General features: G+C 41.9%; 1 protein-coding gene across 5 annotated transcripts in view; it reads right to left on the bottom strand.

The window, feature by feature from the left end:
- Positions 1-12180, bottom strand: part of NBEA (neurobeachin) — a 975192-nt gene that overhangs the window by 183614 nt on the left and 779398 nt on the right. For all 5 annotated transcript variants that reach the window (XM_070409180.1, XM_070409183.1, XM_070409179.1 and 2 more), the window contains 2 exons: positions 2864-2981; positions 2440-2542 (listed from right to left, as the gene is read on the bottom strand). In XM_070409180.1, the coding sequence (XP_070265281.1) occupies positions 2440-2542; positions 2864-2981 (221 nt within the window). The remainder of the gene's footprint in view (positions 1-2439; positions 2543-2863; positions 2982-12180) is intronic.

Below are 12180 nucleotides of genomic sequence, written 5' to 3'. Positions count from 1 at the left end.
TGAAGATGTGGTGTCTGGAGTAGTAGTACTTATTTTGTGAACATGAGGCCAACTAAGAATTCTAACATCACTGAACCTCTGAGCCAATACTGGCAACTCCAGATCTTTTACATTAAAGACAAAAACTAAAAAGCAAAGAACTCTATCTGTTAAGTCACATTTAGCCATTCATTCAGTTACTTAGAGCCCAAAACTAACTAACTGATATTAATGATACACAAAATTTACTGTTTCCTACTTAGGTTAGTATCCTATATAATAAAAGCCTAATATGCAAATCGACTGAACAGTGCACTGACCACCAAGGGGCAGATGCTTAACTCAAGAACTGCCCCCAGCCCACAGGCCCCAGGCCAATTGCCCCACAGATTGGCCCTGATCGCTGACTAGGCCTAGGGACCCTACCCATACACAAATTTCACAAATTTCGTGCACTGGGCCTCTAGTCTTCAATAAAATAAGATTTCAAAATAATGCTTTAAAAATACCAAGATGTTATTTTCCTTTTAATTGTACCCCCCAGTGTTATATACTGTCTGCTTTTATTTTTCAATTACAGTTTACATTCAATATTATTTTGTATTAGTTTCAAGTGCACAGCATAGTGGTTAGACAATCCTATACTTACAAAGTTTTCCCTCAATATTTCAGGTACCCACCATGCCCCATATATAGTTATCATAGTATTATTGACTGAACTCTCTATGCTATTATCTACTATTAATGGATTTTGTGCACATTCTTTTTGGGTTGTGTTGATAAATTGATAGGCAAGTAGTGTTTTAGGGTGCTTATACTGGCCACATACTTTCTTTGCATTAACCATTCTTTGATATAACTCACTTTGCATTTGTTCAACTAAGTTGTTGAAATAATTTCAATGACTTGGAATTACTCAGGCTAAGGATATTCAAAATTTATATTTTGATTCAAAATTAGCTTTCACCCTAATTGTAGATACTCATCGATCTGTTTCCCAGTGTTCAGTTCTGAGGGTTAAAACTGTATAACACTGTTCAAAACTGATAAACATTAGATGTCAGTGTTTTTATTCTGTGACAGTGTGTTATTGCAGAGAAATTATTCTTTGTTACTGTTTAATCCTTAAACATTTTTATTATTTCATTTTCTTTTTTCCAGTTTCCTTGGGTTATAGTGTCTCTGTTACTGGTTTCTAAGAGTTTGTTTGTGACTAAAAATGTTAACCATTTCTTTCGCATTGCAAATAAAATGCCCTGTTTTTTGTTATTATTTTACTGTGGTGTTTTACTTTTTAGTTGTACCAAAGTTGTGTGTTAAATATAATCATGTACTGTTAAATACATACATACATACATACATACATACATACCTAGATGAAAAATTTAGGAAATGGTAAAACTAAACCATAATTAATGACTATAAATCTCAATAAATGCTAGAAGTTTTATTACTTTAATGAAGAAACATAAGAACAAATTATATGTTATTACATTACAATTACAAACATCATGAGGCTTTTGGTATGTTTCCTGTAAGATCACCAAGCAAAATGTCTTAATTATATACTAGCTATTATATTCAATCAATTTTTTACTTCCTCCTTTATATGTTATATAAAATTATGCCTTAACTATCCTGTCATTCTTAAAATAGTTGTTTTCATAAGCTCTTTCCCTACAAATAACCTGCAAAGAAAGAAAATTCCTTGGTTCTCAACTAATTATCTTAATATATAAAAACCCTGGGTCTGTCACAACTGGAGACTAGACCAACTGGAAGTCAGTCCTGCAGTCAGCGCTGGGTTGCCATGGCGACCCAGCAGTGACTGCTGCAGCTGCAGGCACAGTGACCCAGCACTGACTGCTGAGGGGGCTGCGAATCAGGCCAGGAGAGAGGCCTGAAGAGAGAAGCAGGGTCTGATCCATAGCCTGTGTGGCAGCTGTTGGTCAGCACTTGCCTTTCTCTTTCTCTCCAGGCTGGGCCAGCAGCCACACCTCCATTTCTCTCAGGACCTTCACCAGGACTGCTGATCAGCCCGCCATTCTGATCAGGCCCCATTGATAGGCCCAGAGATGCTGACTGGCATAGAAACCGACCAATCGGAACCAAATTGGTTGGCAGAGGAGGGCAGTTGGGGGTGAGATCAGGCCAGCAGGGGAGGGCAGTTAGGGATGATCAGGCAGGCAGAGGCAGTTAGGGATGATCAGGCAGGCAGACAGGTGAGCAGTTAGGAGCCAGTGGTCCATGATTGTGAGAAGGTATGGACATCCCCCAAGGGGTCCCTGATTGGAGAGGGTGAAGGCTGGGCTGAGGGAATGCCCCCTTCCATGCAATAATTTCGTGCACTGGGCCACTAGTAATAATCATAATGGTATAACCCTATATATATTTCTGTCTTATTAAAAATGAAGTATGTTTTATAAAACCCATAGATAATGTATAACATGATATAATTACCTGGCTTGTGGCAAACCATAGCTGGTTCCTACTCCAACCCGAGGCAAGCTATAGACAACTTTTTTTACTGTTGCTTGATCAGGGAAATTAAACATAACCGAGGCTGTGGAAAGAAGTAAAATCATGATTTAGAAAAGTACAGGAGAGCAAACCATCAATTTCAGAAATCATTTTCAAGTGCTTATCACCATTTATTTGTAAAGGTAATGTATCTTCTTGGAAATCACCTTTCTGTATAACTTTATCTATGATAAATCTAGGATTAATATTTTCAAAAATATTAATTTCTTAATATTATTATTTTAGTGAGGATATAACAGAGAGAAATACAGCAGGGAAAAAAGAAGAGACAGAATTACACCATGCAAATAAATAGCATTAAACTATGAGCATGTTTTCTTTGAAAATATTTAAGGAGACTTACTTCGGTTTGCCATAAATACTTCCAAAGCAGTGTTTTGTAGAAGATAACGTCTTGAGAATACAGCTCGTATCTCACTGAACATCCATTTTCCATGAAGTCCCTCAGTGTATGCAAGGACCTAAAATAAATAGTTTAAAAGGAAGTTTCCATCAGTAAAATATGTGTCTAAAACTTAGTCTGACAATATCTTAGGCAGTGCTATATAAAAGTCAGTAATTAGGGATCATCTTCCTAAATTCATTATATATCATTTAATTCTATATATTTGCAAAATTCTACCTTTCTTAATTATCTTAATTGACTCACTGGGAAATGAAGAAGCAAAAAAGTTGTATATTCAATATGACCCTGTGACTTAAAACAGAAAATGTATTTTAACCTTTTGATCTTGTATATAATTAGTTGGGCCAGGTGACCCAACTAATTATGTCAATAACTGTTGGTTCTTTTGCAATATCTTCTTTCCTCCTCCTTCCTTGCTTAACAAAAGCCTAGTTATGCCTGAAGTGTCCATGTGGTCAACCTCAGGTGATGGATCATGATTGATCTAAGCTGGAGGACAGGAAATATTTTTGGTAATAGGCCAAATAGTAAATATTTTCAGGCCTTATGGCATGATTACTCAACTTTGCCACTGTACCATGAAAGCAGTCACAGACAATATCTATACTAATAAAAGAGAAACATGGTAATTAGCGTACAACCGCTACCCTTTTCATTGGCTAATCAGTGAGTATATGCAAATTAACTGTCAGCCAAGATGGCGGCCGGCAGCCAGGCACTGAAGCGAGCATGAGGCTTACTTGCTGCAGACTCAAACATTCCCCGCCTCACTTGCCGGACTCTCCACTGCAACTCTAAGCAACTATGTATTATGTTGCAAATAAGAAGCTAAACAAAACACCAGAAACCAGCCGGACTGAAAGCCAGGCGGACCGAAACATTGTATCGATGTTTTCAGCAGGGAGGCCTCAGAGCTAAAGCTGGCCCAGAATAAAAAAAAAGAAGAAGAAAACAAGGAGCGGTTGGAAGCTTCAGTCACTCGCCAGCCGGAAAACAGCCCTCAGCCCCTCACCCAGACTGGCCAGGCATCCCAGTGGGGACCCCCACCCTGATCCAGGACACCCTTCAGGGCAAACCAGCCAGCCCCTACCCGTGCACCAGGCCTCTATTCTATATAGTAAAAGGGTACTATGCCTCCCAGCACCAGGATCAGTGGAGCAGTGAGGCTCCCGGCACCGGGATCAGCATGACAGGGGGCAGCGTCCAAACCCCCTGATCACCCTGCGGCTCTGGGTGTGACAGAGGGTGGGGCCACAACCTCCCTATCTGCCCTGCTCTGTTCGTGACAGGGGAAGGCGCCCCAACCCCCTGATCATCCCTGCTCTGTGCCTGATAGGGGGGAGCTCCCCAATCCCCTGATTACCCTGCAGCTCTGTATTTGACAGGGTGCAGCACACCAACCCCCTGATCGGCCCTGCTCTGTGTGTGACAGGGTAGAGCCATAACCTCTCCATCGGCCCTGCCCCGAGTGTGACAGTGGTGGTGCCCCAAACCCCTGATCGGCCCTGCTTTGTGGTTGATAGAGGGTGGCGCCCAACCCCCCTCCACGGGCCTTGCTCTGTGTGTGACAGGGTAGAGCCATAACCTCCCCATTGGTCCTGCCCTGTGTGTGACAGGGTGCAGCGCCCCAACCCCCTGATCCACCCTGCTCTGTGTGTGACAGGGGGTGGTGCCCCAACTCCCCTATTGGCCCTGCTCTGTGTGTGACAGGGGGGAGCTCCTCAACCCCCTGATTGGCCCTGCTCTGTGCGTGACAGGGCAGAGCTCCCCAACCCCCTGATTGACCCTGCTCGGAGTGTGACAGGGTACGGAGCCCCAACCCCCCTGATGGGCCCTGCTCTGTGAGTGACAGGGGGCAGCGCCCCAACCCCCTGATTGGCCCTGCTCTGTGCATGACAGGGGGTGGCGCCGCAACCTCCCCATCGACCCTGCCTTGAGTGTAACAGGGGGCGGTGCCCCAACCCCCCAATCTGCCCTACCCTGAGCGTGAGTGAGGGTGGCATCGCAACCTCCCGATCCGCCCTGCTCTGTGCATGACAGGGGGTGGTGCCCCAACTCCTCAATTGGCCCTGCTCTGAGCCTGACCAGGGGCTGCACTTAGGGATTGGGCGTGCCCTCTGCCACCCGGGAGCAGGCCTAAGCCAGCAGGTCATTTTCTCCCGAGGCGTCCCAGACTGGGAGAGGGCACAGGCCGGGCTGGGGGACCCCCCTCTCCCCCCGCCGAGTGCACAAATTTTTGTGCACCGGGCCTCTAGTATACTAATAAAAGGGATATATGCAAATTAGACTGGACGTCTTCCGGACGACCTTCTGGACATCCTTCCGAACAAAGCCATGGTGTTGGGGCCAAAGCAGAGGCAGTTAGGGGCGATCAAGCTAGCAGGCAAGAGCAGTTAGGGGGATTAGGCCAGCAGGGGAGAGCAGTTAGGGAAACAGGCCAGCAGGGGAGAGCAGTTAGGGGGGGTCAGGCCAGCAAGGGAGAGCAGTTAGGGGGATTAGGCCAGCAGGGGAGAGCAGTTAGGGATCAGGTCGACAGGGGAGAGCAGTTAGGGGAATCAGATTGGCAGGGGAGAGCAGTTAGGGGCATCAGGTCGGCAAGGGAGAGCAGTTAGGGAGATCAGGCCAGCAGGGGAGAGCAGTTAGGGAGATCAGGCTGGCAGGCAGGTGAGCGGTTAGGAGCCAGCAGTCTCGGATTGCGAGAGGGATGTCTGACTGCCAGTTTAGGCCCGATCCTGCAGGGGTCAGACATCTCCGGAGGGGTCCCAAATTGGAGATGGTGCAGGCCAGGCTGAGGGACCGCCCACCCCTGTGTACAAATTTCATGCACCAGGCCTCTAGTCTATAATAATAAAAGTGTAATATACTAATTAGATGGATATCCTTCCAGACGACTTTCCAGATGAAGCTGGGGCTATGAGGGAAGCCTGGGTCCCAGGTGCCAGAAGGAAGCCTGTGCAGGCAGCCGGGGGAAGGAAGGCCTACTCTTGCACGAATTTTGTGCATTGGGTCTCTAGTGTGTAAATAAATGATCAGGGCTGTGCTCCATTAAAACTTAAAAAACACACACAAAACTTTATTTACAACAACAGGAGCGGCCTGAATTGGCCCCAAGGCCAAAATGTGGTTAACCTATGGTCTCTGGCAATCATGACAAAGTTATTCCTTGCTTTCCTCAATTCCCTTACAACTAGTGGTAAGGATATTTGACCCAGCACTGGCTAATGAGAATAAAACCAAAGTCAGTTGAGGATGTTTCAGAGAAGCTGATAAAACGAGTCATATATAGCTTTTACACTCTTGTCCCCTTCTTGCTTAAAAGGAGATGTGATGGTGGAAACTGTAGCGGCATTGCATAACCATGAGAGGAAGGCCAAGGGAATTGGGTTGAAGTTTGGCCCCTAACATTGAGCTACTGAAACAATCTCAGCAACGATCCATATGTGTGGACATCTTGATACATGATGCAGGTAAATTCATATTTGGTTAAGCCACTGCTAGTCAAATCTGCAACACACACATTCCTTTCTGATACACTAATGTACATTACAATACATTTGCATTGGTTTACTCTGTATAATCTATTAACTTATATTTCTTTAGTGAAAATGGAAACTAGTCATTGAATTTTATGTACATGATATAGATTAAGCTTTGAAAACAAGTTATGAAGTTCCTTTGTACATTTCCTTTCTCTAGGAATTATGTGGGTGTTCTGTGTGTGTGTGTGTGTGTGTGTACACATACATAAAATATATGATCTATTAGTTTTTTATACTTTTTGAAAATTCTACTTTAACTCCTTAATTCAGTTTTTGTCTTTCCCTAGACACTGGAAGGTTTTTGGAGGCAGTCAGACATTTAAATCCTGGAACATTTTGGAACCTATCAGACTCCTATTTAAATCATGGCTCTGCTTTTTTCTAGCTATAAGGCCTTTCAGAATTATTTAACTCCATCTGATTTTTGATATCTGAAGAAGTGATAATAATATCTGTAACTGGTTAGTTTAAGTGGAGACAATAAATGTAAAGTGAATGGCCTTAGCTACTATTTAAGTTCTATATGTCATTATTGTCGAATATAAAGTGACAAATTTTTTTTTCAGTTTCTAAATACAAAACTTTTTATACATTTCACAAAATAATAATAGTGACCTGTCACAATTTATATTAATAAATTCTTAGTTGAGTGCAATGGTTTCCAGATTTGAATTTCATAGACTAGTATAATTTTTTTCAGTGGAAAGAATACTAATATAGGATGGTTTTTTTGCTAAGTAGGAAAAATTTTAAGACAAATAAAACAGCCACAACAACAAAAACTATCTTTCACTATGACCACTATTTCACTAAAAAAATAAAAATATTAAAACCACTTAAAAACAAAGATAGTAAAATGATTATAATCTCAGAAAAAAGAAGAGATGTTTTCACATGAAAGTTGCGTTAGCACCCTTATACTGAAACCAGTATGCCAGGAGGATAAAGACACACACACACACACTCATATTTTACTTATTTTTCTTTTTGAGAACCATGATATAATAAATATTTGATCAATTATTCCTTTCCATTAAGCACATTATCATTTATTTTACTCATAGGAGGCAGGTAGCTCATAAACACATAGACGTTAGTTTGACTCCTTAACTACTCCACGTCTTACCAACAATACCAGTTATCAATTTATTGCTTTCCAGCACCAAATTTACCCTTAATTGCTTGTTCTATGAAAATGAATCTGTGCCCCTTGTTTTTCCTTTGCTTGCTGGCACAATGTTAAGCTTTGTCAGGAAAGGACACTGAACAGACAATGCAGGAGGAAGGGTTTTCTTCCTGGTTCTGGTGTGCTCATTCAGCAGGTTCCTGCAAAATGTGGGCCTGCAGTGTATGATTGCAAACAGTACCCAGTGACTAGTTTCCTCCAGAATTCCCCCTACTCCAGCCAGTTTTGTAGCAGAGTGCCTGCGGTGAGAAGCCTCCCAGGAACAGCTTCACCAACTCCCGAGAGAGTAGACGTTTAGAAAGTCCTGGAGGACAGAGCTCCCCCAACAAGGCACCAGAATGAGTTCTCCACCATTCAGTGAGCTACAGCCAAGCCCTCCACAACAAGGACCTCTTCCCTGGGTTCAGTGTCAGCTGTAAGGGCAGTGGCTGCTCCTTATATAAGCTGTTCCAAACACATGTGTTTAGAGTTCTTTTTCTTACTAACCATTCCCTTGTTACTCCAGTTTCCTGTTATAATTTATTATAGCTATTTATATTATACATTCCCTGTTCAAATTGCTAAATGGTTTCTCTCTCCTGATTGGATCTGGACAGGTAACACAAACTCTTCTATCAGTTCTCCTGCCACCACTTTCTTTTTCTTTTTCTTTTTAAATTTGTATTGAATATATTGGGGCAACATTGGGTTAATAAAATTATATAGGTTTTGTTAGGGGCAAAAGTAGAATATTGGGAACTAGCTATAGTATTGGGAAATATTAATCATGCTCTGTTAACCATGATTGCCTTATTCTGGTTAAAGAAAGAAAGTACGTTCTAACCTGGCTGGGAGTTGTAAGCCCCCTGGGAGTCAACCTTGGAATAAAGTCCATTCTCATTCAAGAACTACCTATTATTATGGAAAGATTAACAACCTTGTTGCCCAAACAATGGAGTCCCACCCCAGTGTGCATAGCCTACTTCCCCATGCAATCTTTATCCTACCCTATATAAGCAGCTGGCATAAGGGGGTTTGCAGAGAGATTTTTGTGGATGACCTGCTGCTCTTTCATACTGTCAGCTCAACACTGTCTCTGCTGAATTGACTAAAGTAGTAACACTTGGATTGCGGGAAACGAGTTAAGTCAGCTCGCGTGAATTGCGCGTACTCCGCGGGAGCCGTCTTAACTCCGTTCATATAGATTTGCGGTGGAGTGCGGGAAACGTGTAAACTCGGGCCGATTGTAACTGCGTATTACCAAATATTTGTTTGTTTGCCGTTCACAAAGATACCTACCTGCGTATGCGAACCGCCATCTTATATTTTGGCGGGAAATTCACCCGACACCGTAGTGGTAACAGGCAGCCCTGACCCATTGGCTATCCAGTTTCAGTTTCATGTATACAATTCTATAATATATCATCTGTATATTGCATTGTGTGTTCATCACCCCAAGTCAAGTCTCCTTCCATCATCATTTATCCCCACTTTATCCTCTTATACCATCCCCAATCCCCTTTCCCTCCCATAATCACTATATTGTTGTCTGTGTCTGAGATATTTGTTTGTTTGTTTGTTTGCTTTTTCCTTAATTCCTTCACCTTTTTCACCCAGTCCCCCAACCCTCTCCCCTCTGACAGATGTCAGTCAGTTCTCTGTATATATGAGTCTGCTTCTATTTTGTTTGACAGTTTATTTTGTTCATTATATTCCACTTACAAGTGAAATCATATGGTACTTATCTTTCTATGGATGACTTATTTCACTTAGCATAATAATCTCCAGGTCCATCCATGCTGTTTCAAAAGGTAAGATTTCCTTTTTTTTGTTACTGACCAGTAGTATTCCATCGTGTGAATGTACCACAGCGTTTTAATCTACTCATCTACTGATGGACACTTGGGAAGCTCTGAAATCTTGGCTATCTATAATAATAAAAGTGTAATATGCTAATTAGACTAGACATCCTTCTGGGGCTGCAACGGAAGCCAGGGTCCTGGGTGCCAGAGGGAAGCCGGTGCCTGCAGCTGGGGCAAGGAAGGCCTACTCTTTCACAAATTTTGTGCATCGGGCCTCTAGTTGTAAATAATGAGAGGTTCAATGAACATAGGGGTGCATATATTCCTTCAAATTAGTGTTTCAGGATTTTTTGGTATATTCCCAGAAGTGAAATTGCTGGGCCATAAAGCAGTTCCATTTCTAGTTTTTTGAGGAACTTCCATACTATTTTCCACAGTGTCTGCACCAATCTGTATTCTTACCAAATAGTTGAAGAGAGTTCCTTTTTCTCCACATCCTCACCCACACTTGTTGTGTTTGTTGATTTATTGATGGTAGCCATTCTGACAGGTGTGAAGTGAGATCTCATTGTGGTTTTAATTTGCATATCTCTGATGATTAGTGACTTGGAGCATCTTTTCATATGCCTATTGGCCATCTGTATGTCCTCTTTGGAGAAGTGTTCATTCAGGTCCTTTGCTCATTTTTTAACTGGATTGTTTGGGGGGGTTTTGATGTTAAATTGTATGTTACTTATAAAATTTGGATACTAACGCCTTATCAAATATATCATTGGCCAATATGTTCTGCCATTTAGTGGGCTGTATTTTCATTTTGTTGGTTTCCTTTGCTGTGCAAAACCTTTTCAGTTTGATGTAGTCTCATTTGTATATGTTTTCTTTTGTTTCCCTTGCCCTCTACCACCACTTTCCTAGCTTCAGGTTGGGACCACACTAGTCCTCAGGGGCTCTCAGGAGCAAGATAAAATGATACTGAGATAATCAGAGGAACTCAGTAGACCTTGGAGGCAAGGAGAGGGAATAAAATTAAAATTAAATTATTTTGCTAGTAGCTAGTAAACAGTGCAGGGAAGCTAATACCAAAAGATAGATCCAAAGGTCAGAAGTTATTTTGAACAAGGGTAGCATCATCTGAATAAGCATATATCCTTTACCAAAAGACCATGGAAAGGACAATTATATTTATAAAACCTCTTATAACTTGATTTTAAAATGTGCTTAATTATTTTACCGTCATCCATGCTTTAATTAAGTTTTGAAATAATTAAAAAGGGCTGGTAAAGGACAATATTCTGAGCTGGTCATAATTGCCTGCCAGGAAACCCAGTAGAGCCTGGAGTCCTCTTTTGTTCTTTTTCTTTTTTTACAGCAAGCCCCCTCCTGCTTTCCCTTTTTCTTGTTTATTTTGAGATTGATTATGGAATGAAACGCTCCTAAAATATTTTTATTAATTTTTTTATAGCCACTCCTGTGAGTTTGCCTTTCCTAGCATCCAATGAAGAGTTACAATGTACTAACCTTCACTGTCTCTTCTATTATATCATTTTGTTTTTACTCTGTGCATGGCACTTATTTATTTTCTTTGTTTTTTGTCTGTCGCGTCCCTGTGACATGAAAGTTGCAAGAGAACAGGATGCTCATTTATCTTATTTACTGTTCAATGCACAGTGCATAAAATATTGCCTGGCACATGTGTGCTCCATATACATTTGTTGGTTGAATAAATCACTAAGAGAAACTGACAGAGATAATACATATAGGGAAGATGACAAGATACCATACAAAGTGTATTTATATATTTCTGACTCCTTTGCTGAACTGGAAAACACTTCCAATTTGGCTTTCAAACTTCTCATGTTTATATCCTTACGGTGGAGTCCATTTAAGATTTAATGAAGACCTAAAAAGCAATCTAAATAGCAGAACTGGTTTCTCTTCTTTATTAGTTTAATTGGCATCCTTGAGAATCTCAAGATGGGGTTATTCCTGAAAGACCCTGTGCTGCAGAAAATGGTTCCTTCACTGTAGAGGAGCCAATAAAAGGTCCTTAGGGTATGACATGGCATTTTGACTTTATAGATTTACTAGAGGCCTAGTGCACGAATTCATGCACCGGTGGGGTCCCTTGGCCTGGCATGCAGGATGGGGCTGAAACCGGCTCTCCAACATCCCCCAAGGGGTCCTGGATTGCAAGAGGGCTGGGGAGGGATGAGGGAGGTTGGCCAGCTGGGGAGGGACCATGGGAGGGCTCCAGGGCGTGTCTGGCCCATCTTGCTCAGTCCGGATCGACCAGACCTCAGCAGCAAACTAACCTACCAGTTGAAGCGTCTGCCCCCTGGTGGTCACTGCACATCATAGTGAGCGGTTGAACAGCCTTAACGTATCATTAGCATATTATGCTTTGATTGGTTGTATGGACTACCAGAGACTTAGCATATTAGGCTTTTATTATATAGAATACCTCTCACATAAGAAAATGTATAAAAAGGTGTGTCAAAAATATCAGTTGACACTCTTCTTGACCATCAATTCTATTTCTGGAAGTAATTTAAAACTTTTTTTTAGTGAAATTAACACAGGCTGGTAAATAAAATGTAACAAATGATGAACTATTGAGATAAAACACTAACATTCAAGTAAGTTTTGTAATTGCCATTGGCGTCCTTGGACTCTGCCCAAGTCTCCTTTCCTCTCCGGTGTTCATGGGCAATGAGAAAGCCTGGACACTCAGAGGGAGGGTCACCTGGT

Source organism: Myotis yumanensis, unplaced genomic scaffold, assembly GCF_028538775.1.
Source record: "Myotis yumanensis isolate MYYU_CA2020_CCGP unplaced genomic scaffold, mMyoYum1.0.hap1 SCAF_3, whole genome shotgun sequence".
NCBI classification, from domain to species: Eukaryota; Metazoa; Chordata; class Mammalia; order Chiroptera; family Vespertilionidae; genus Myotis; species Myotis yumanensis.
Note: the sequence above shows the minus strand (reverse complement) of the source record. Positions and strands in the feature narration are given on the sequence as shown.